The sequence below is a fragment of the Strigops habroptila genome, chromosome 3, assembly GCF_004027225.2.
Source record: "Strigops habroptila isolate Jane chromosome 3, bStrHab1.2.pri, whole genome shotgun sequence".
NCBI classification, from domain to species: domain Eukaryota; kingdom Metazoa; phylum Chordata; class Aves; order Psittaciformes; family Psittacidae; genus Strigops; species Strigops habroptila.
Window position 1 is genome coordinate 47,724,315 of NC_044279.2, and position 25,747 is coordinate 47,750,061.

A 25,747-nucleotide genomic window follows, 5' to 3' on the forward strand; every position below is an offset into this window, starting at 1 on the left:
ATATCTACTCAAGAAGTCATTACCTTCTCCTGTTATTGAAGTATTACCTTTCCCTTCTCAAGCTGCCTTCACACTAGGTGGCTACCATCTTCTCAATGTCTCCCAAGTCCAGTTTATCAGAGAGCCCTGCCATGAAGGGTTCTTTTCACTTGGATGTGGTGGCATTACCCATTTTGTTGACTTTGGATGCTCTAAGCCCTGGGAAAGGTAGACTTTCCAGCACCAGTTGAATGAAGTGAATTACCTTATTTCAGCTCCCAAGAAGCCTAATCTCAGCATGACCAATATATTCTTTAAAGAAACTTTGCTAGCCAAGATGAGTTCATGTGTTTAGCTGACGTGATTCTGCAAGGCAGAAGGGAAGGTGATTTGTACAAGATTGATGGGTTGGTCTAGATGACCTTTAGAGGTCCCTTCCAACCCAAACTATTCTATGATTCTATGATACTGGTGAGTAGTATTATATACAGGGAGCCAAGTATACCTGAGGCAGACGAGTGCCTCAAGATAGCTAAACTGTATCAAAAAGGAGATAGCAAATGGAATGAAGCCATACATGTCATATTCCCATTGACTTGTCCCAAGCAGAGGGCTGACTCTTAGATCTCCTGACTTTTGTGCAGTGCCTGCCTTAGCTCTCAGCTTCCTTGAGAGGCCCAGGCTCACCCTGCCCGCCTGCCTCTTGTTGCCATACCGCGCCCTACCAACCGCATGGGGAGTACACATGGTGTGTTGAATGTTGACGCAGTGAACCCCATGCCCTACTCCCGCCTCTCTCTCAGAGACCAAATATTCAGCAGACACATGAAAACACAGACCCAAAATATGCTCCTACTGCTCATCCCACCCATACCACTACCCTGCTTTCTGTTCTCTTCCCCCATTTCCCACTCTTCTCCCTGAGCCTTGAAAAGCTCAACAGTTTACATCCTGACTGCTGTGGGTCTAGTACTGCCTGGCAAAGCCCTGTGCAACCATCACCACCACCATACTGCACATCAGACCTCCTCTACCAGAAGCTCCAGAGGGGCTAGAGCAACCACCCCATGTCAAAGGCAGGCTCTGTGCTCTGCCAGCCACATGCAGATTCTTCCATGTCCTCTGCTGGGACTCCTTAGACCTGTAGGTCATCCAATTCATCTCTAGCTTTCTATTTTTCTAAGTGATGTTTTCAACTTGTTCAGGGTATAAATACACACAAGAAACAACCAGATGGGTCAATACAAAATGTATGAGTCCCAGCATAGCATAGCATGAAGCAGAACAGGCTGCCCATTCTCATGTGCTTTTACTATTTGCATCAAAGCTCAGTGTCTCTACATGCATTACAGCAGGAGAGCAGCTCTTGACTAAGCAAAATAAAAACCCTGGGGTGGAAGAAGCACAGCTAGACCTTAAGCCTATATTGCTGCCAACTAATTTGTAATCTCTAATCACAGCAATTCAGAGACAACTCAGCTTCTATGACCCAGACCATCTGGACTAGCACAGAGAGAAGGAAGTTACATATTTTAAATCCATCTCTCCAGCCATCACCCCCTGCTCTCATATGTGGATGACAGTAGTTACAGAGCTGTCAGCACGATACTAGAAACCAAAATTCATGTGGCAGCACATGACAGATCTCAGAGGGGAACAGAACTTGTGATACTGATAGCACTGGAGCCATCTTAATCAGAGGAACAGGGAGCCAAAACCGCAGGAGCAGCATTAACCTAATAAATATTACACAAGAAAGAGCCTGCAGCAAACTTCACCATTACTAGCAAACAGAGCATTAAACCCCTACGTTCCAACCAAAAAGGAAACAAACCTTCACTGGAAATCCCTGGCCCCAGACACTGACTCCAGCAATGTGTAGTGACCTGAGCAACTGGGAGCCTTGGTTCTGAGAGAATTCATGTTCAGTTCAGGAATTATGAGCATGGGCCCTGAAGAAAGGCTAAATAAAACTAAAGGCTCTGGTGGTTTATGTATTTCAATTACTAGAACTTTTTTAGATTATCTTGGTTTACAACTTACTTTTTCCTGCTACAGAAAACATGGATGTCACAGATAGAAACGGCAATGTCCAATTACTCCATGTAACATGAAATCAAGAAAAGCACTGCTTTCTGCCTCCCAGCTGAATCCTCTGGAATTCAATAATGTCAGCACAGCACCGACAGAGCCAGTGGAAGACTTGTGGTGATAACACAGTTATTTCTTCCAAGATGCCTTAAGTTTCTGAAGCTAACAGATTTGTGACTTGACTAGACAGGTGTAAGGAGTTTTGATCACAGGATGTAGGGATGAACTAAAGGGAGAACATGTGCCTTGCAGTAAGTGCATCACTCTTAGAGGCTCCTTTGCTTCAACTAGGGAAGGCTCTTGCCATCCAGGGGAGCTTTGATACAGCTTGTCATTTCCTAGAAAGCAGGATAGCAGAAACACCTATGTTGGTGAGGAGAATTCATTCACCAGAAAAGTCTAGAAAGGTTATTCTGAAATCATTCAAACTGTATTAACAAATTTCATTAAATTAATATTGTGTATCTATAGGTCCTGATAGTTATGCCTCTCTACCTACTGAATTATAATATCACAAGATGTTTTTGCATTAACTTGAGCTTGTGGAGGCAGATCAGTGAAAGCATGTATTGTGGTGACTCCTCGTTAATTTTTAAAATGAGATTATTTAAGTTTGTTTGGAAAAAGTCATAATTACATGTAGCATTCGGTTAAACTAGAGATGCTACTGAATATACAAAAAGAAAGAAGAAAAGTGCAAAGATGTCCTGCTTTATTTTTTTATAAATAAAAATGTCCTGCATTTTTTTTTTACCTGAGGTTTTTCACCACTTTATTAACAGCAGATCTGTCATTATGCATTTTTTCACACCCATTGAAGCCTTTTAAATTTGCTTCAGAAACTTGAATGTTCCTTTTGCATTAAACCATTCAATACTTCACTGCTATCTCAGATCTATGGTCCACATAGCAGAAGTGTGCCCGTTAGTCACTTTATTTTTCCCTCTTTTTGAGGTACTGGAAGAGACCCACAGAACAGCCTGAAACTACTTGCCACAATATTCATGCAGGTTACTACCAGGAAGGGGAAGGGAGGGGAGGTGCTCTCACCAGGTTAGCCTTGGGTAATCCCCTATGATTAGCCATAATCAAGAGAGAAAAGGAGACTTCCCTAAAGCCAGTCTTGGTGGCTGTCACTTTTCCCTCCTGTCCCAAATCAGTTAGTCTCTCTCAGCAGGGAAGTCATCCATTAGAATATCCCCTCAGTGTCCGGAATTACTTCAGGGGGAATGGAACAGAGAAGCCTTGCAGATGAGGGCTACGCTGAACAACAAAACAATGCCATTCCAGTTGTTCACAGTATTCATGGGGGAGTCAGCAGGGGTGTTGGAACTAGATGATCGCACGGTCCTTTCCAACCCTAACTATTCTATGATTCTGTCTCTACCCCACAATTGAATTAGTGATGAGCTCAAGTATTGCTCCTAACCCCACTCCTCCACAGCAACACCCGTGTCATGTGGTTGTATGTTTTATCCACTGGTTCACCTGTACATACAAGCTACTGTTTGGAGGCTGTATATATAGATGTACTCACCTAGTTGAGCACCCTCCAGATGCAGCCTAAGGCTGCTCCAGTACACATCCTTGTGCTTCTCCCTGTACCTGCAATGGGCAAGTTCTTGTCACAGCTTCCTGGGAGAGGAACAGCCGCTCAGGCTCCATGCCAAGTGGTGAATGTGTAAGGCGGGAGAGCAAAACAGTAGAGGCAGCGGATCTGCTGCAGGGCACCACACAAGCTGCAAACACTTAGCCACAACTTGGCTTACACAGCTGTGCTCAATCTCTCTGATTCCAAGCTGAGCTTCACACTGCATCATACCCTCCCCCTTCCACCACTAGTGCCCCACCAGCACCTCACAGTACCTGGAAACACAGGCTGTCTTCAGGGAGATGTAAGCTCAACAAGTCCTTCTGTGGTCTGAAGAGAAAGATGTCTCAGGGGCAGAAATTAACTTCCCAACTCGAACTGCCTTTCAGAGGAGACCTCTCCATCTTTCTCCACTATCCGCACCAAGTCCCAGGGAAGATCTGCTTCAATAGCTAAACATAGATTTTTGTGAATGGCCCACAATTCAATGGTGGCTTTGTCATGGAACTGATCTCACACACATTAATCACCTGGCTTCCCTCTGCAATGCAGTTCCACCCTGAAAGCAGCTTCCATCTCACAAATGAGCCCTTCATTAGTCTAAAAAAATAAAGCAAGAGCTACTTCCGAGTCTTCTAGTTATGCTGACTGTCCAACTGCATTGAATGCAATGTAACACAGCCACTGACTTGAATTGAAAGCATGATACCTAGCAGCCTTGTGCAGTTACTGGGAATGGAAAAAATACTCTGAATTTAATCTCTGAGAAAACAGATTTGAAACAAAGTCATTATCACTGCCTCCTCAGGAACGTGAAAACTTTTCTTGCATCTCCCCACAAGCCTAAGAAACTGAGCATTTAGCTTGTTCTTAGATGTGTGGCTTCCCAACAGGTTAACTGTAAAATGATATATCCCCCATTTCAAAGCAGTTTTGCTATCTTGAAATGGGACCAGGTAGTTTTGAATGACAGAACTGGTCTATTAGGTCTAATTTTTCTCTTTTTTTTTTTTTTTTTATTGTCATTAGTCATTCCTTTAACAGGTTAGAAAACAAAAAAAACCAAAAAAACAAACCAACATTTCAGTAACATTTCATCATAGTTTATACAGAACCGGTTGATGCATGGTGTCATCTCCTCATCCAAATCCACAGCCACTTTCCATATCGCAGAGTTTAGGAATTACAGTGCACACTGGACTATATTCTTTCACAATGTAAGGCACAACTACATGATCACAAGTAGTAAACACAAACACCGAAAGTAGAACTTAAGAGAATCGAACTTCAAATAAAAAGAAACAAAACCAATACACACTCATGCAAAAAATCTACCTACACCTACCAAGATGGTATGATGCAGTTTAAAAGAAGTGCAGTACTCTGTAGGTAAAACTGCAACATAAGGCTATCATAATACATTACCTCTAAATACCGGGTAAGAACTTAAAACTTTTCCCATTTATATTTTATGCAATCATACAGAAATCAAGCTGTATGAGCAATATTCACATCTGCAATAATAAACTGATCATTAAAATTGAGAAAAGAGGCAAACAAGACAATGTAATTTGTGGCACGCATCCATTACAGTACTGAAGAAAAAACAAGTCTAAAGTAATGGTACATTTGGTGAACAACAAAGCTGCATACAAAATTGTTTACACCCAGCAGACCATAACTATGACAGCTTGTGGTTATGATTTATTTCCTGTCCAGCAGCTGAAGTTTGCAAGATTGGAACTACCGAAGTTAAAAGAATACAACAGAGTTTACAGTAACTTGAAACTATGGGATACTTTCAAACACATTAAATGAAGAGACTTAACTTCTTTCCTTTTTGGTGATAAACTTTTGCAATTTTGGCATCCACTATAACTTGTACATAACATGACAGTGAGCAAACCTTATTAAACTTACCTAATGTTTGAATTTCACACTGAGAGGTAGTTTAAATGAAATCTTATGTAACGACATCAAATGGTGGGGGTTTATGATTTTTTTTTTTCTGTGTGTGACTTTTTCTCTTTTCTTACAAAAGTGACAAATCCTATACAAGCAGCATTTTGGACATATTACTATAAAAAGTTCTGGTATTTGCTAACCCAGTGAGATGTTCTTTCAAACATCCCTTTGGTGCCAGGAATCAAGCTATCCTGTGATACAACGGAGTACTTTGCCATAAAGTCAACAGCAGGAGCCTGGACCTGCCGCTAGCACTGGCCTGCTGACATATGACAACGTACGCTCTTTCCCAGTTCTCTTTACCCAAGCAAGGCAGGAAATACAGATGAATTTGGTTTTAGTTTAGGTCATACGGGGAGTAAAAATTGGAGAACACGCCTACCAGGCTTCTGCTTTCATAGTAATGTTGAGCCAAAAGGGTTAGCAGAGCTTCAGTAACCGCTGTGAGTGCATAGTGTATGGTGAGCTACAGAAAAAAAGCAGAGTTTATTACATGAACTAGTACCTATCCTCTTCATTATTGTGATCTTAAGTGGCATCTAATGTTCTCTCTAAAGATGCAAACCTCTTTATTCAGTGACCCTTAGAAAAAAAAAATATCCCAAAACTGAGTTTCTGTGGCAAGACTTCACTATCCAATTATTGCTGGTTTTGAAAAGTACACCATATAGTGCTTTTGGAGAGGCTGTGGTGGGACAACAATTCTAAACTTATCCTAGAAGGGATGCCAAGGTCAAGACTTCAAAAATTAAGAACTGGACAACTGGCAAGACCCTTGAAAATAAACAAGATTCACATTTTCTCATTTAATAATCTTAAAATGAAGCTCTACAAAGACAATGTGCGCGTGATTACATGGGTTTTGTTGTTACATGTGCTCTCAGATGATGATCATGATTTTGGTACAAAGGAATTACAAGTGCAATTCTCCTTACATAGCAAGGGGCCAAATGTAATACAGTGAGAAGTCCAGCTGAAGACAAACTTTCTGTCCATTCATTACAGCTAACACATGCGATGTAAAATATACCATTCCACTTACTGTAGATTATATTCAGTTAGACAGCAAAAAGTGCATAGTGCAAGTGACAGTGTTGTTTCCTAGTCTTCCAAGAATATGAGAGTGGGAGGGGTGGTACTTGGAGGAGTAATTTATCAGTTTCAACATACTCAAACCATTATATCATTCTTCTCGGCATAGTTTATTTTCTATTTGAACTTAAGCTCCAGCAGTTTTCTATCTGCCACTAAATACTGGCCATAATAATTTACAAAGTTTTGCAACAAGCATTTGTTTCCATTTGATGTTTAACTGACATTCAACAATCCAAAAAAGTACTTGAGTTTTCCAGGTCCCTTCTTTAGGAATGTCACTTCTCTTACATCTAGCATGAAAGAGTCAATTGTTCTTGCTCATTTAATACAAACACAGCAAGGTTACTTCATGCTTCTGCTCTCAAATCCCTTCTTGCTTCACTAAGAAATCTTTTCCAGTGAGGATTCACAAATAATCTTAATTGTCCCAAAACCAACAAAAATAGTAATTCATTGTTCTTGTGTACCTAGTACTCCACACCTTGGCAACTTGGTTACTTGACACCTTCCAAAAAAAGAGGGATAAAACTGCACCGTACCCTAGAGCCTCAGACTCTTGTGCCAGAGAGTAAAACCAGCTGAAAATGAGATCCTGCTCAACCTCTTTCTTGCCTCTGCTGGAAGCTGCAGCTGAAAATTCCTTTTGTCTCTTCATCTGCAGAGAGCAACTTTTCCTACTGTGGCTCATTAATTTTATCCTTTTTGTTCAACTTTTGCAGAAAGGGGAAGATTACTGGAGGGAATACATGAGGAGAAGAAATAAATAACAATGAAGCACATGCAGCTAAGATCAAAAGCCTGCCACTGACCTCTGCAAAGCTACCTGCCTGCAGAGAGGTTGCAGGGCATAAGTATGAATTGCTGACATGAGGTGGGAGTAGAACTGTATGATTGGCTTTCTGGAGGCAACAACGCAAGGGATTGTGGCTATTTGGCTAGGAAGAGAGATGAAGCCTCCAGGAAGTTAAAGAGCTTTCCCCACCCTTAACAAGACTACCCTTTACACTTCTTGGATTGCCTCCGTAGCTTGTCTCAGCCCATGTAGCAGCTGCGCTCATATTCTCATATTCTGCTTCGCCAGCAATTCTGAATGTCGATGGAGTGTCTTGCAGACGGGAGAGTTTCAGGAACAAACCCCACGCTTCACTGTCCTATTCCTGATGCCACTGTAGTGCCTAGCAATCAAAGGCAGCTTGATGATACCACACACCTAATGGTTCGAGCACTGGTTTTACCATTATTTCCATCTCTTGCTCTATAATGGCCTCTCCTCAGTGAATGAGAGCAATCTGGTTCTTTCTAGAGGCTGTTAAAACAACACCACTATGGGTCCTCCAGTTCCAAGGCTCTAATCTCTTCTGACATTTTATTAGTTTCTCCCTCTGTTCCTGTGTCTGTGGTCTAAAAAAACCAGTACATTAAACTATTTTGCCTGGAATCTTTTAATGCAGCATGGTAAAAATTACCAGGCTCTTTACTAGGTTTTCCTATTATTTATATTTCAAAGCATTGCAACAAAACCTACGTTCCTACCAATACATGCCCATCAAAACAGTCAGACTCTGTAAGCAGATTTATGCATACAAAGCTTTTCACCTTCCAGTTTGCCTTATTTTGTACCTCATAGGTAATTTTACAGAGCTTGAGCACAACTTCCAACCTGGCATTGAGGCCAAATTCATCACAGGGTCTAGTATACCATCAACTTGTCAACATATACAGATCAGCTCTAAGAATCCTAAGCACAAAAGAAGGAGCATAAGATTCAGCAACGGAATCATAAATTCACTCCAATTAAAAACTGTAGCAATATTGACCTAGTGCTGCAGACTCAAAGCTCAAACATGAAAGCTTCTACCCCACCACTGTTTCTCCAGATTTTAACAATCCCTCTTTCTACAAATGTGTATTTGGAAAGCATTTCCATTCCATCAAACAGTTGGTCATATAAAGTGGCCAGCAAAAAGCAACCTGCAGAAATCAAGCTGGTGTTGCCCCTGAAGCTGAGGAGCTCCAGACCAAGGTCTGATCTGCGGTCAGACAACCACACTACTTCAGCAGCCAGCTGAGTGAGGTGACTCTGCTTGTCTTTACACAAAGGCATCTCAAAAGGCTGAATTAAGAACAACTCTACTAGAGCTTCTACCACTTCCTTTGTACTGCAGAGCTCTCTCCTCAGCATTCACACATTCCCATTCAAAAGCAAAATGCCTGAACATAAGTGAGTCTTTTAACCATTTTCCTAGCTCCCCCCAAAAGATTTCTATCTTCCTGTCTCATGGTCTCATGTGTTTTGTCCCTGTGAAGTCATGAGAAGCTTCTCCCTTCCCTCTCCAAATGCCTTCTACTCCACGTGGTCACCTTTCACCCTGAAAGCAGCACAAGGCTCCCTGCACTACCCAACAGGGCAGAGCACATCTACACTGGAGCACGACTGCCACTTCTTTTCCCATGTTTCCGAAGTCACACGTCAGAAAAAGAAAGGCTCAAAGGCAAACTCTTTGGATTCTCTCAATAAATAAATAAATAGAAAAAACCATTCCCAGAGGCAGAGATTTTGTTCATATTTTCTATTCAAAAGATTCTTATGACAAACTGTTACACTGCTGAGGAGAAACAGCGAGTTCAGGGGCTGTTCATACGGAATCGTTGCAGCAATTGTTTTTTAGCAAGCAACTCTCAAGTTTGAACCAGAAAAGCAGATCAGTATTTCACATAAACCACAGCAGTATCCCAAACTCTTCTGCAGTGAGGAGAACCAGTTATGTAACCCAGCTGGCTTTTGGGAAATAAGAATTTAATTTCAAGAAAACTTGAGGAAGACTCTTTGAGGCTGCAAGCGTAGAACTAGACAGATAAACTAAGAAGGGATATGAAACATGTAGATCATACTTCTGCAGAAGAGGGATTAAGAAGTTTTTTCACTTAAGACTTTATCAGGACTAGATTTTTTTCATCACAGACTCTTCTTCGTTCACATACAGAGCTGTCAATACATATAAGCAAATGAACCTGTCTAACGATGGCTAAGCTTCCATCATTGTGACAGAATTTGACTCCTTACCTCAGGCAAGAAGTAGAGGAATTCATGATACAGTCTTTTTCTCTGAACAGCAGGCAAAATTTTGTAGGAAGGCCAAGGTGTGGGGAAATTATTAGGGTATTTAAGACAAAGTGTCCCTAAATATTGGAAGGCATAACCCCCGTTCAGAAGAAATAACCTTAATGGTTTTAAAATAGCAGACACAAAGGGAAGAAAGTTGGAGACAGGCAGGCAAGAATGAACAAGTGTAAATAAACTCACAACAAAAAAGAAGTTCATTCAAAAAATGAACTCTACAAGAAACCTCTGTTGCAAGTACAGTAAAGAAAATATGAATAAATATCTAAAGACACATATATTGCCCTCTTCTTTAGAGCTGTTCGGCTATAACTAAGCCAATAGCAGGAGATTCACACCACCGTTCCGAGCAGGCTGTATCATATAACTAATGTAACATTTAAGACCCACCGGTAATGGGATCAGATGGAGCACAAAACTGAGGTTTGCTAGGTGTAGGAGGAATTCAGCATCTTCAATTAAGAGCTGAGGAAGGGACAAAAGGAAAGGTCAGACATCTGCAGCAGTCTCAAAGACTTTTTCTTAGTAGGATACCTAGCATGGAAGGTCTGGATGTCCCTTAGAACCTCAAGGACCTCCAAGGGCTTCCAGGGTATGGGCACAGGGAGATATGCACTACAGGCTACTGCCAATATTGTTTGTTTGCTTTTTAAAACACACATATAAGGGCTTCTGGAAGATTAAAATCCATCAAATGAATATGTAAAAGTGAAATCAATCAATACAGAATGGAATATTGCAATTTGTCACTTAATATTCCTACAATGCCCACTAAACTCTGTCTCATCATTGGTTCACAATGTACTCGCTCTCAGACACACACACACACAAACTATGCAATACAGTATGTATAAAGATGTTCCAGTAACCAAGCACTGTAGTTGGATAAGGACTCAGGTGCTGATACTACAAGTTCTAAGTGGGCAAATAAAACTGAGTTGGAGTCGAGTCCAGCCATTACCCTCACTGTGGAGTTCAAACTTCAGAGAGGAAAGTCCAAGAACCAAAGAGATAGAAAGAAAACAAAATCACAAGGGGTTATAAAGAATATCAGATACGCAATCAAATGCAACAATTAGTTACGCTTTTTTTACAGCAACATTTGATACATAAAATCCTCACAGGTTTTTGCATCTTCCTTTTTCTTTGAAGGAAACAAGAATAAACTACAATATCACCTAAAAGTTGTTTCTCTTGAACAAAAAAATAAAAGATAAAAAAATACATCGTTACTCCTCTGTTTAAACTTTATTTACAAATAACTGGGTATTTCTAATCTAGACATAGAAGCTCTTTCCAGGATAAATGGCAATAAGCTATGGATGATCTGAGCCCATGTCTCACAAAAAATACAATAGTTTTACTTGGTATCAATAAACATTTTAAAATATACTAAATTTTGCCAAGTGTTACAATCATTGTCCAAACCGAATAGTAGTCTGAGTGCTGAACGAAGTGCATTGACAAAAATTGTAAATTTTAGTGTAACATTTCTTTGTCACTCACGATAGCCAGTTATCCTTGCAAGTCATTAAAGCAAGTATCACAGACTCGGACAGGCTTCTTAGAAGAAGGAGTTAAGGCATTCTTTGCTGAGCACTCAGCACAAAAGATATTTCCGCACTGTCTACAGTGATGCTGCAAAAGAGAAGAAACATACATGCTGAACATCAATGTATCGGTCACCAACAGAGATCACTATCATGTCAAGTAAACTCTTGTGTTTTAGAAGTTAGTTTGAATATTTAAACAGTAGTCACAAAGCACATGGAAGGGCACAGGAGTAAATTCTTTCTAAAGGGTACTGGAGTAAAATATTCAGAAGTACTTCACTGAGTCAGAAGACTACACCAGTTTTGGAAATAAACTGGTTCAAGTTCATCCTCCTCTTAAATTTCTCCTCTTGGACTTGTTCTGGTCACATAAAACATGTTGTTCTTACATGTAACTACCTGCTTTCACATTGAAAAGTATCCTTGAATCAAAGGATCCAGCAGCCTTTGTTCAAAGACTACCCAAAGAACATCACTGATATAATGCAGGACAGGGAGAGCCACCTAAGACCAAGTCAGGAAGCACTGTAAAAATGAACCTCATGAGTATCACTCATCTACTTCACGGAGCATAGCCTGACAGCAGAGGAATGCTAACATCTTAGCAGACCACAGCTTTTTTTACAAAGAAGGTCTGACTACAGACCTAAAACATGCCCAGTTGTTTCTTCTGTTCCACGTCTAGTTAGTGTTTAGAAATACATAGTCACAAAGCACCAACACATGTTGATGCCTCCTATTTTCACATATACCTAATTTTAACAAATCCACATTCCTTTTATATCTGCAAATCCAGTTCAGACTGGTTATAAATAAGTTTATCGTAAACACCCTGACAACAGTGTAATTTTGCTTGTTCGCTTAGGGGATCGAACTATTTTAACACTGTTTATAAACTGACACTGTTAAAATGGCAAAAGAATCATGAATAAAGTAAGCTCCACGCACTTTATTTTTTATATTTAAAGCACTGCAAGGAATAACTGTATTCTGAGATGTCCTGAATTCCACAGCACTATTAACGCCATTTTCTGAAGTTTGATCCCATCTAAGAGTTTGAAAACAATAGAAAAGAAAACCCCTACAGACACACAGTTAAACACACCTACCCTTCTCACTGTCACCGAAAAGCCTTTTCCACAGGCCATACAGTTCTGTACCTCATTGTCTTCCGCCCACTTCCTGTTGAGAGCTTGGGTGTGTTTGATCTGTATAGAGGATATAGAAAAAGAAGGTTTGTTTTTTAAAATGCTTATCTAATTCCTACTAATTTCCTCTATTTCCATTGCACACACTACCCAGTGCAGTATAAAAGCACCAATTCTGTCATGATACTGCGAGCTTATATTTGTTCAGAGAGAAAACCTTCCAAGTTTCAGAACTATAAGATTTAAGATTTAAGAACACACAGACAGCAATATGGCCTTCATACACCACAAGCATAACATCTTAATCACTGTGGGAAGTAACCCACCACCAGTCTGACACAAACTTGAAATTCTCCTAAGTTCCCACACAGAGAATCAACAGGTTTAATTGCTTCAAATCAAATTATACCTGTAATGACTGGTTTTCTCGGCCAAGTTCCTGCATTGCAGCAGTAGTGTTGTCCAGCTTTTTCTTCATTTCTACAAGTTTGGCTTGAAGCTTTTCAATTTCTCCCTCACTTTTTATACACCTGAGGAAAAAATAGTAAATAGTCTGCTCAAAGCATATATGGCAATATACACTGCCTCCTTTGGGCAGATTGTCATGTCTGAGAAGTTTCTGTCATAATTCTCAGCCAAAAATACCCTTGCTGTGAAAAGTTCTTGGATACCTTGACTGGAAAAATATTCTGTTGTAACAATCAGTTTAAAGATTATCTGGCACTGGTCCGAAGGATCTGTGGCTTATTAATACCTGGAGTTACTCCTAAACCCAGCGACATTACTAAATGAAGTCCATCAACAGCAAGCCCCGCTACGTACTCCTGTGCAACAGGACACTCTCACAAACCAGCTGCAGATCAGGTCAGACAACAGAGCAGAAAAGAACCCTTCTTCCTTTCGCAAGGCCACCTCCCACCATCTGAAATTCCATTAGCTGTTGAAAGCCAAATTTCAAAGGCTTTTTTTTCTGCCAAGCTGTAAACAGCTACTGCATGAGTTCAGAACAGCATGGCAAGGGATTGCCAAAGAAAGAAGATCTCTCTTGCATTGATCCCATCCTCTCCCAAGGTCTACTGCTCAAAAACAAGTCAGCAAGCCTGACAGTATTGAAAAATGTTTTTCACTTTGCCTTCACCAAACATGTCAGGAAATAAAGACAAATAAAGTTTCCTGTCTCACAGGTGTTTCTTTTACCTTTGTGATCGCTGCTTTCAGGTAACTCCTGCTGCCTTGCAAGCCTCCTGCTGCCTGAAGGAAAGGCACTCTGCTTACCTAACATTTAAATATATTGTAGTAACAATAACAGAACTGGAGAAGACTGTAGGTTTTCAGGAGGAAGAAAATGCCTCCTGTGTGAACCTTAGCCTATCTCATCCTATTAGATATTTAATCTCCTAACATTGAGCAGTGGGCATACCTATAAGCACCTAAGCAAATTCTTGTCATTGGAGGCACTAAGAAGTCTCCTCCATGCTTCCGGATGACTAGTACATCTATTCTGATTAAGTCAAGGCAGGGGAGCCTTGGAGTGATGGAGAAGGATAGCTAATTCAGATAAGAGAAGCTCTCTCTGCAAGGCCTTGCAAGGTTCATACAACAGATCAGATGAGAAGCCACAACCTACACACCTCAAAGTTCAGAGGAGCCCAATGGATTTAGAAGGAGTTTGCAGATGGGCATAAATCTTCAAGCACAAGCATAGAGCTGTGGCTTTGGTGGTAAATAAGGTCCTGATAAGCCTGCCTGATTTTCGACAAAATAGCCACCCTGCCAAAGCCCACACAGCGCACAGTTTATTCCCAACACTCCTTGCTGTACTTTGGCAGGGACGACAGAAGGTTGCACTCTGGAAACTGCACCCACAGCCCAAGCACTAGAAACAAACACAGACTTCGGTAAAGCACGCATAGAGAATCCTGAATCAGCTGAAACAAGTCTGCAGTGTGAGGCTTTCCATTTCCCAAACTATGCTTCCACATGTGTCATGACCACAGCTTACCTCTCCAGCAACGCTCTTCTCTCATCCTGGTTATTCTGCACCGTTGCTTCCAAGACAGCAATATCCCCACGTAAATCATCTGTCTGTTTCTCCAGTTCGCTCACTCGTCTCTGACTGCTTTGCCACTCTTTCTTCATGGTAGCCAGGTTTTCATTCAGGGCTGTAACCTGCATGGTGAGCTTGGTCTCCTTCTCCTCATGTTTCCTATTTTCTTCTTCTTTCTCTTTTTGTTCTGTGTGCTAAGAAAACAATGGAACAATGAAAAACAACTTTCCAAGTATTCTTTCCCTATTCCCTACATTTAATTGAGGCAAGGAAACTTACTGTACTAGAACCACTAGTTTTAATCAACAAACTCTATTAGACAAGGCTGTCATCCCATTGAATTCTCCTACATCATTAAATGCCTCAAAGATTTCTGACCTTGCCATTTAAAAGTTAATATAATGTGAAACTAAAGTCAACTCTTTCCTTCCTCTCTGTCCCTGAAAGAATACAAAGGCGTGTTCACAAAACAAGTCTTCTACTCTCTGACATACTAACCAGTTTAGCTTCAATTTCAGCACATTCTTTCTTCAGCTCTTCTTCTCTCTTTTTCAGCTGATCTTTGACAGTTTGATGGGTTTTTTTCTCCTGTTCCAGAGCCAAATTAGTATTATCTATTTTGCTCTGCAGCTCTAATTTCTGTTGAATCAATAGCTGGTTTGCATCCTTAAGATTTGCCACCTCCTGTTAGGATACAGAGCTCACAGTTAAAGTAGCAACATTGAAAGTGTAAATTATTTAAATTCAAAAATACTATAATTCTTTCCAAAGAGAAGACAGCAATAATTTTAGTTTTATCACTGTAAGAAAGGATAATTTTATAGCACAAAGTATCAATGATTTCCATGATCAAAGATTTTAAGCTTTTACCTACATTATGAACATCATTCTTTTTTAAAATAAATTTACTGTGTATTTCTACTAAAGTAGTTGAAGCTCTGTTGGGTTATTTTATGCAGTTCTTTGAAATGAGACGTCCATAGTCATTTTCTAGAGTCTGTTCTAAAATTTACTTCACATTGTTCTCTGGTTGCAATAATGAGGTTAAAAGGATCGTAATGACAACATAAAAACCAAACATTGATGGTAGCTACTTTCTATTAGTCTTAAATGTATAAATAATTACCCTCTGGTTTAAGTAAGTAGGATGATACATTTGCTTTTAAATATTAGTTTTACTTGGTCTTCTGTAATAAAACATAACAAAATCCTGAAGTCATGTATCTTAAAATTACACAGCCAAGCATAGAGGTACAAACAGACTCATAGGGGCTGCCAGTTTTCCATAAACCAAAATTAAAACCAAACCAAAGACAGGGAGAGAACATATCCTGAGAACAGGAGGATGCCCTATAGATGCATATCTATCTACTCCTTGGTAGATGGGAAACAGAATATAGGCTTTTAGGAAACATTTTCTGGTTTAGTCTGATTGCTTGTATGTAGATCAAGAGATGAATATTAAGCTGCCATTGGTGTGCACACATTTTATATACATCTTTATAAATTTTGTTCTTTAGAATAGAGATCTTAGGAGTGATGAGAATTATAGTAACCTTTTCCCAAAATTCAAGAATGTACTGGGCATAGATTGCTTGAGAGAAAGAAAGTACGGACTTCTATCTAAAAATAAGAGACCATTTTCTAAACACTGGAGAACAAAAGAACATCTGAAACTCGTAAGATATCAAGATACTTTCTTTTTATTAGTGTATAGGGACTGTACCTTCATTATACTTATGCAGCAACTTAAACCCCACATACTTAACAGACGCAAATATAACTCTAATACTGTAACATGGAAAACACAAACCGCAGCCTTTTAGGAGCATTTGTTTCTGCAGAGACTAAAAACTGAAATACGTAATATGCGGTGAGAAATGGTTTGTTTTACAGAAGACTAACTGTTATTTACTTAAACCCTCCAAAATTTTACCCTTCAGATTGTTATGATTTTGGAAGAGAGTTAGTCTTTTATGAGGCTCCTGACATTGTTTCTTCCCTGACTGTGACTTTTAAAGACATTTTAAGAAACCACAGCACATCAACGGAGTTTCAACTCTACCACACATCCTTGACAAGTACCAGATGTGTCTAGAATATCTGGAAAACTTCACATTTGTGACACTTTTGGACATCTTTTCTGTGCTTCAGAATAGTCAAGCAAGGGTGTGCACGGTGAATCTACAGTTGAACAGAAGAAATACCAGGACATACAACCCATCCTGAAGCTAAGACAAGTTGTGTGTTCCACCTGGCGAAGAACACTGGGCACCGGTGCTCCAGGATTATCACTGATCAAGTCATCATCGCTCAGGAACCACAAGGAAATGTGGTCTTTGGTTCCCTTACCCGTAATACTATATTTACAGCAACAACCTTTGCAAAGCCATTCTAGATAACAACTACTGAGTAGGCACATTATTTCTTATACGATAACCAATCACATGAAGACTCAGTTTGTCTGCATATACCTTCTCAAATTCTTGCTTGCAGGCTCTAAGCTCTTCACCCAGCTTGGCACTCTCTTTTTCAAGTCTATTCCTTATTTCTTGGAGCTCTGTTGTTTTACATTTCTCATTAGCCAAGTCTTTTTCTTTCAAAATCTTGAAGAGAAATAAAAAGTGTTAGAAAAGTTACTTCTTCCAAGTTCATAAAATAAACAAATAAATGAACAAAGCAAAAACATCCAGGACCCAAAACCTACTTGAAGGCTTTGTAATTAAGGGGAAACAACTGCCACATATCTCTATCCACGGTTCATAGCACAAACAAGTAGCAGCATGTTTGCAGTTTTAAATTTAAAACTAATAACAGGTTTTTCCATCTGTCTATCCACTTAGAACACATTAACAGCCTATTTTGAACCAAATTTGCTTTAGCTGCTGTTAAAAGTCTTTGCACCAAAGGTTCAGTAAAACTGTCATTGCCATGCATTAAAACAGTGCTATGCCCCCTAATCACCCTTTGTTTAGAGATGTAACAGAATTCAATAAAGGGTGTCTCTGTGGGGTTTATGTGTCTGTGTGAAGATTTCAAAAGAAAGAGGCATTTACCCTGTCATTCTGAAGATCCTGTAACATTTTGGTCTTCTCACCCAGCTGCTGCTCCTTCTTTGATGCATCCTGCTCCAGCGTAGACTTTGCTTTCTTCAGTTCCTGAATCTGCTGATTATTGCTAGCAATTCGATTTCTGCTGGAAACTAATTCTTCTTGAGCTAGAGCAAGTTTTTCTTCTGTGGACTAATTACAAACAGAGTTCTGCAAATTATCTGTCAATGTAAGAGCTTCAGATACTCAAGTATTTGAAGTTTTTCCACATGGAAAAACTGTTACCTAGCATGCAACACTTCTAGCTTCAAATGTTGACAGAAACTTCTAGGTTTCAAGGTTACCCTAAATAAAAGAAACTGTCCCAGTACCATTTCCACCAGCAATACCTTACTGTACATATTCCAGCTCGCATCTTTCCACAGAGAAAAGGTGAAAACATACAGAAAAGCAGAGAATGAAAGGTAACTGATGAAAAGAGGACAAATTTGAATTTGCTCACACAAATTTATTTTGTTCTCTGAGCAAAGCAACTGATCTGTAACTCTGACAGTTGTTACTTAAGCAGCAGTGAAGCTATACTTTTGAAGACTTCACAAGTCATTCAATGCTATTTTTTACCAATGACTTTTAGTGAAGCTAGTGTTAGGACAATTGCAATTTGTTTTTAAATGCTAAAATGAAATGCACAAGCTAAAAATGCTAATATCAGGATAAAATATTTCAGTCTCAGCTGCGTCAGCATTTTAAACACAAAATTTAAACTTCCATTCAAAATCCACTGCAAATTATATTTTCATTTGCCTCCAACTCTCCCCATTACCTGGAAAAAGAACGTCGATTTATCTCTCTACACAAAATCCCAAGAAACAACCTAAAACTTGCACCCATGGCTCATTCTATTTGCTCACAGGAAAGTCAAATTTTGCGGTTCTGCTTGAGTTAATATTCTGGAGGTTATATTTTTTAAGCCTTCTGCTTAGGGAAGGACTAGCTCTGCTTAGAAGCATGTTCTTTCATAAGGAACCAATAAGAAAGAAAAATACCAAACTCATCCTCCACATCCTCCACAAAATATTGTTGTTTTATGGAAATTTTTGATGCTTCAATTATGCAGAATGTAAGGAGATTTATTATTAGTGATAAGTTTATTACCTTCAGTGCACCAGAAGGATTTAAATTCTTTCAGGATATACTAAATTCTTTTTTAAGCTCTTACTTAAATCTTAATCAAACCTCTTGATGAAGGTTAGTGATTTTAGAAGGAACAATAAGCACAACTTTGACTTCACACTTAATTATGCATATACTTAGCCTCTCCTGTGTTGATTTAAAAACAAATTGATTTCTAATGCCTCCTAACCCTCCCTTGAAATGTCTAAAGTATTTTGCCTGTAGAGTCAGACGTAGTTTGAAACACCAATGATGGAACACTGCTGATTCAATTACATTTTCAACAATCCCAATGGCACTTAAAAAGCTCATATTGGCTTTTAAAATTAATTTGCAGACAAATGACTTTATTTGCTTTCTGAGCTATTAGAGTTCACTACTTAACACTTAGTGAGGTGTTAACTCAGAATTTTTTTTAAGCAAAACGGGAAGTGCTTCTGCAATTTCAAGCTTTCAGCAGGGTGGGTCTTTCAGAAAGCAAAATTATCCCTTTCTGCTCCACTGTGGGCAGTGGAGTACTGTATTTTCCTAACAATGAGAAAGGATGAGAAGCATAGCATCATCATGTAACATTTCCACAGGCAAACCCAACAGTTTCTGCAGTTTTAGAAAGAAACATAATGAAGCCACAGCTTTTATTCAAATTTGTTTCCAGTAGTGAATGTGGTTACATCCAATTTGTTAGCACAGGATGATAGAATTTGATGACGTGGATAGTGATGCACAAATTAAAAGCTTCACACAGGGAATACTCCTCTCTCACCCACCCTGTCCACCAAAGTGTCTACGCCGTACAGGCTATCTCACTGTGTCTGTACCTACACTAAGACAATGTAAATCTTCTTATAAGGGGAACCAGTATTCAGCCTATTCTGCACTGTATTATGCACAAACATTTCTGTAATTCACTAGTTTTTAACATAAGAGGCTTGGAATTTTGCATACTATTCAGCGTACTATAGCTTACACATGTAAGGGCCTCTTAATTGTGTTGTGATTAATAACAATGCTACTGAGAAACCATTCAATGTAATTCTAACAGTAAATCAACCTTCTATCTATCCACGCCTTTCTTTCTGCTTTGCAAGAAAGTCCTTCACAGCATCCTTTGGAAATGAGCAGAAATCCTCTGGCACATGGTTAAACATTCCAGTTATTACCCTTGTTCCTGGCCCAGTCTTCACTAAGACAGCAATTCAGCCCGATTTTTTTTTTGACTGCTGAGGAGATAGTATCTTTAACATAAAACCACCTCTCAAAACACCTGATGCCATTTACCTTATTTAATTACCATTCAGTTTTGCCATTGCTTCCAGAATATGACAGATGTTCTACCAACAAGATACCCTTAGTCATGAGATTGCTCTTCAGGATGACAGACAAAACTGAATTCAAGGAAAAGGTACAGAACAAAAGATGTCAATCTGTACTTATTTTTGCAAATAAAACCAGATGCTAGGATGACTGGTACAGAGTTTAAATAAATAAACAAAAATATAAGAAGATATCACAGTCTGATTCACTACAACTTGGTCTGTTGCAGTGTAAATTATAGTGCCAACAGCAGAACTAGTCCAGGCTGGGTGGTAAGTCCAGGACTTACAGGCCTGAGGTTTGGCAGCATGAATATTGTCCCAGAACGTCCACTGAAGATATGCTGACAGACATGTCAATACTGGAAGCAAAGAAACATTCTTTAGAGAACATAGAGGAAACCAGGACTGGCTACAAAGAGCACAAATGCCAAGACTGAAAGATACTTGGCAGAGCTCAGGAGAGAAGGATTCAACAAAGTATGTTTGCACAAACTCAAAATCAAGGCAAAAATAATAGTTCTGCATTTTTATTAACCCTTCTATACAAAAAATACCTTTTCCACAAAAAAAAAATTTTGTGTGTGTGTGCATGCAAAAATATGTATATATTATATATACACACATGTATATATGTGTGTGTATCTATACTCACAAATGATCTTTGGTGCTATTCTTTTTTTATTATATGTATCAAAAACTATAGCTTTTACAAGTACTCAAATCCTACCCAATTTCTTTCTCCAGTCACAGAGACAAAGATGTATGAGAGTAGTTACTACTACAGGTGGTAATTTATACCAAAGTAAATTTGCAACAAATAGTATCCATAAAATTGTAACTACGTTCTCACTTCTAATTTTGTTACAACACACTCACTTTTCCTCTGTAAGACTTACAGCTTCAAAGCTTGCATCTGGCTATAGCTCCATAGCAAGGATCGTCTGTTACTGAACCAGAAACTAGGACCCAGCCGTGCTGGTGACACTTCAGGGAGCAGCTGCCCACTCTGCGTCTGTCTCTCATGCAACGCTGTATCTCCAACCGCAGAACTTCACTGAAACATTTGCTCACTTCTCAACCACACCTCACTCTCCCAGCCGGAGATAAGCCACTGATCCCAGCAGTGACATTCCAAGCAGATGCCAGCAGATGGTGCTCTGTGTACGGCCCGACTCCTTCCATCCCCTGTCAGGATCTAGACCTACCACCCTACTCGTGCCATCCATTCCCTGTGCTGCCTTTTATGATCTATCCCCTCACCAAAACCTTGGCCTCACCAATAGCATGGTGCTACACCATGTGAGAATATTTAAGTTTTCCTTTATAATATTTTTAACTAAAGAAAACCTACCATTGCTAGGATCTCACGATACAGCCTGGTCGTGCTAGTCCTGGAGATGGCTGGACTTCAAACCCTGCTGACTCAGCACAGCTGTGCAAGGGGTTTGTATTTCTACTAAAAATCACAGAACGGTTTGGGTTGGAAGGGACCTTAAAGATCATCTAGTTCCAACCAGCAGGGACACCTTCCACTAGACCAGGTTGCTCAAAGCCCTATTCAAAACAATCCTGCTCTGAAGGATACCCAAGCTCGCCTTGCACACAAGTCTTAAAAACTTGTACTACTGCCTACTAATAAGATTCAGATCAATCTGAACCCCAGCCCACCCATCAGCTTTGGTTGTAAACTTTAATCAAAATCCATAGCTCTGGCTCAGATTATATACTTTTATTAAGTAACTCATTCAAGGTAAAACATCATCCAGACAAACAATTTTGAATTGGACCGTGAAACTCCATCACAAAGTTCTTCTGACTTAAGTGGCATTTTGATGTTCGAATCTCAAGACTAACATTATCATGCTGAGGCTTTCCCAATGTGCTTTTTCCTTTGAGGCCTCCTAAGAAAAGTTATCACTGGTTCTTTAGATTAAGATTGCAATGAGGCAGCACATCCACAATTAAAGGTCAGTTCCACACCTTCTCCCTCTTCTACATTTCAGATTAAAAAGTGGTGGCAAGCAGACTGCACTAATTGTAATTAATATATGTTTTAAAATTCCGGGGGTTTTTTTGTTTGTTTTTTTTTTTTTTTTTATAAAACAGCAAACAGCCTCCAAGTTGGTACATTACTTCAGTACTGAGGACCTCAATCTTCCTCAGGCCCTTTAGGCTCAATAGAGACTTACATAATAAATCAAGTTACCTGACTGCTCATCTTGAAAATCTTGTTTTCCCATTGCCATCACCTTATTTTAACTTTCTGCATGGACGTTCTAGCTTTCTTTTTTGCTACCATCCACATTCAAGTTTAAAAGCATGTAGGATGCCTACTGTCCTATTTTATACTTGTCAGAACTAGAGGTCATCAAGCTGGTTCAATAATACTCACTCAGAGCTATTTTTGCAACAAGTGATACTTAAATGAAAACTATATCAAAAACAGTTAACTGAGCACATCCAATGCTTTTACAGATCATTGCTTCACCAAATGTTGATCTAAGTGCCTTGCAGGAAATTAACACACAGAGATATGTGTGCTATAGTAACTAACTGTAAGAGCGAGCTTGTTTAAACTACTGTTGCTTGTTAATCAAGCTGAAGTTCTTCACAATTTAACACAGCAATTCAACCAAGCTACACTGAAAGTAAAGCCTCTGTAACCTGCAGGGAAATGTGGCAAGTAATCTAATGCTACAGAGGAGGAGGAAGATTAATAAAACTCCAATGGCCTATATTTAAAGGAGTTATTTCTCTTTTTCTTAAAACAACCCCGAACTTGGAGTTTGGCTAGGGCTCCACAGCTCACATGAGCCAATCTGAAATGGCCACAAGACCTTTAACAATTGCAGTGGTGGGACTTAAAGGCCCCCACTGGGACAGGTGAAAGGGAGTGATGAAATCTAAGCCATCAAAGATTTATACATAATGAAGCAGAGGCTGACATCTAAAACAGATCAGATGATCCATCCTCCTGAAGTGCCTAGTTCTCTCCATAAACTTCAGAAAAGCCTAGAACAACAGTGTCAGACACACACAGACAAAGCTGCAGTGGGATTCATCTGAAATGAAAAGTGACAAAGCTACAGATCTGTCCAGTAGACAGCCAGTCTCTGCAGCACAGTATGTGCTGGGACTAACTGGAGCATTGGCTTAGCACTGACATGAAGAAAGGAGGCAGAAAAAAAGGACAAAAAACACCTTTGCTGACTGACTCAACTCCCAGCAATACCTCTTTGAAGGCACTACACCCTAATATCAAATCAGATAATTCAGCTTAGGAATAGCAAAAACTTCAAAGACTAAGTTCAGACACAGGTATTCCAGGCGGGTCCCTAAACCTACCATTTCTATTAGCTTGACATCTCTGAACATCTACAACTGGCCAAGAAGGAAGGGGCAAGGGCATGGGAAAAGACTGACAACTAAAATTCTAATTAAATCATCTAGAAGATAGCAGTTACTCACATGCTGGCAGACTTTGCCCTAATTAGCTATGCTGTTTAAATTAACTGAGAGCTACAATATGTAACAAGAAAGAGCAACTTGAAAAATTAACTCTTAAAAGAATATAAAAATAGATCATCTTTCACTTTGCTGCTGCACAAATGCAAGGGTATTTCAGGGAAACTGGTAAATATCCTTGGCTTAGAATTAGTTTCAGGATGTCCTCTGTCCCAGGGGAAGGGACTGAACAGCACTAAATTCTACACATAAACAGAAAGCGTTTTTCCGCCTAGTCCATTCTTGCACAGTTTCTTGGTCTTCAAAATGTATATAAACAGATCAACTAAGTCACATATGACGTTAAAATGACTGTAAGTACCTTAAGGTCTTGCCTTGTTGCCAGCAGCTCAGACTCTTTCCCATAAAGGTCCAACTGCAGCTTCTCCATGTTTTCCTTATGTTTTTCATGGCTCTTCTGTAAGTCTGCTAGCTTGACTTTCTCTGCTTTAAGCTCCTGTGCTGACAAAATAGACTGCTGTTGCAGCTTATTCTCCAGTTCTGCCTGAAACATAAGCATAGGAAGTTTCAATTAGAGTTAAAAATAGGCTTAATCATTTTGATCAACTGCATTTCTACTGCAAGACAAGATTTTTTCCCACTTATGAAATAGCAGTTCACTAATCTGGTATTTGTGATTTTACAGCAATATTTTGTAAGTAATATAACGGCAAAATTTAATTCATGTCAAAAGACTAAGTGAAACACATTAAGACCAAATATTAAAAATCTTAATATTGTTTTCAAGTGTGCTGGTTCTGGCTGTCATAATTTTCTTCACAGTATTTAGCATGCTTTGGATTTGTGCTCAAAACAGTGTTGATAATACAGGGATGTTTTAGCTATTGCTGAGCAGTGCTCACACAGAGTCAAGGCCTTTTCTGCCTCTGACACCACCCCACCAGCGAGCAGGCTGGGAATCCACAAGGAGTTGGGAAGGGACACAGCCGGGACAGCTGACCCCAGCTGAACAAAGGGATATTCCAGACCACATGGCCTCATGCTCAGCAGGTAAAGCTGGGGAAGAGGAAGGGGGTGATGTTCAAAGTTACGGCATTTGTCTTCCCAAGTAACTGCTACGTGTAATGGAGCCTGGCTTTCCTGGAGAACACCTGCCTGCAGAGGGGAATTGGTGAATGAATTCCTTGTCTTGCTTTGCTTGTGTGTGGCTTTTCCTTTACCTATTAAACTGCTGCTATCTCAACTATGATTTTTTGCATTTTTACCCTTCTATTTCTCTCCCCTATCCCACCAGAGGGGAGTGAGCAAGAAGCTGCGTGGTGCTTAGTTGCTGGCTGGGGTGAAACCACAACACCAAGTCCTAAATCCTAAAGTTTCCATAGACTGACTAAATATGACCATATTGCATAAAGCAGCCAAAGCTGGAGCAACATGTAACAGTGCATGGCACAGAACGCAACATTTCCTAACGCTGTAAGACATTTGAACTCTTTCCATTATGGTTTATGAGTTTCATACTGTCACTCATAAATTCTTTTGGTATAAGAGAAAACTTGATTTAAAACTGTCATGCAAGTTCCAAAACACTGTAGAGTTTGTCTAAACTACTCTCACAAAATTCTACTACTTTACAGAAAATGGCAGCTTTTGCCTCATAACATGCTCATGAAGCAAAATAAACACATTCAATCTAGTAATTTTTATCACTTTATTGAAACTCAATTCCTACTAAATTCATATATCAATGCTGGTTCTTCTTACTTTATTATTGTTGTTGATGTTGTTTGTATCATCTCCAACTGCACCTGAAGACCCTGTTTCCACATCCTGACCTGATCTACTACAATGAACAGCTGTTTATCATAAAGACACTGAAATAAAAGCTCTTACAGGAGTAAGAGAGGCCAGTCTTACCTTTTCTAAAAGAGCAGTTTTTAATTCAGCTTGCAGTGTCTCACTGTGTTTTTTCTTTTGCTCAAAAGATTCCTTTAACTCTCTCAGCCTTCCCTGGAGATGTTGCTCACTTTTTTCTTTCTCCTTCAGAAGACCCTGAATTTCCAGTACTTGCGTTCTTGCTGCATCAAGTTCTATCGACAACTGCTTAGAAATCTATATTCAAAAACATTAAATAACTGTATATAATTTAAATTTAA

General features: G+C 39.5%; 2 protein-coding genes across 7 annotated transcripts in view; one reads left to right on the top strand and one right to left on the bottom strand.

Moving 5' to 3' along the window:
- Positions 1-2,257, top strand: part of PLEKHG7 (pleckstrin homology and RhoGEF domain containing G7) — a 30,407-nt gene extending 28,150 nt beyond the window's left edge. The window contains exon 15 of the mRNA XM_030479568.1: positions 2,038-2,257. Within this exon, the coding sequence (XP_030335428.1) occupies positions 2,038-2,088 (51 nt within the window). The 3' untranslated portion in view covers positions 2,089-2,257. The remainder of the gene's footprint in view (positions 1-2,037) is intronic.
- The window catches only part of EEA1 (early endosome antigen 1), an 86,846-nt gene that overhangs the window by 6,503 nt on the left and 54,596 nt on the right, over positions 1-25,747 (bottom strand). For 4 of the 6 annotated variants that reach the window (XM_030477944.1, XM_030477948.1, XM_030477949.1 and 1 more), the window contains 9 exons: positions 25,509-25,703; positions 23,956-24,138; positions 17,647-17,832; positions 17,065-17,196; positions 15,089-15,274; positions 14,546-14,784; positions 12,953-13,073; positions 12,505-12,603; positions 4,749-11,480 (listed from right to left, as the gene is read on the bottom strand). In XM_030477944.1, the coding sequence (XP_030333804.1) occupies positions 11,358-11,480; positions 12,505-12,603; positions 12,953-13,073; positions 14,546-14,784; positions 15,089-15,274; positions 17,065-17,196; positions 17,647-17,832; positions 23,956-24,138; positions 25,509-25,703 (1,464 nt within the window). In that variant the 3' untranslated portion in view covers positions 4,749-11,357. Of the gene's footprint in view, positions 1-4,748; positions 11,481-12,504; positions 12,604-12,952; positions 13,074-14,545; positions 14,785-15,088; positions 15,275-17,064; positions 17,197-17,646; positions 17,833-23,955; positions 24,139-25,508; positions 25,704-25,747 lie in introns of those variants that run through there. The other 2 variants (XM_030477947.1, XM_030477945.1) reach the window with 2 other exon arrangements.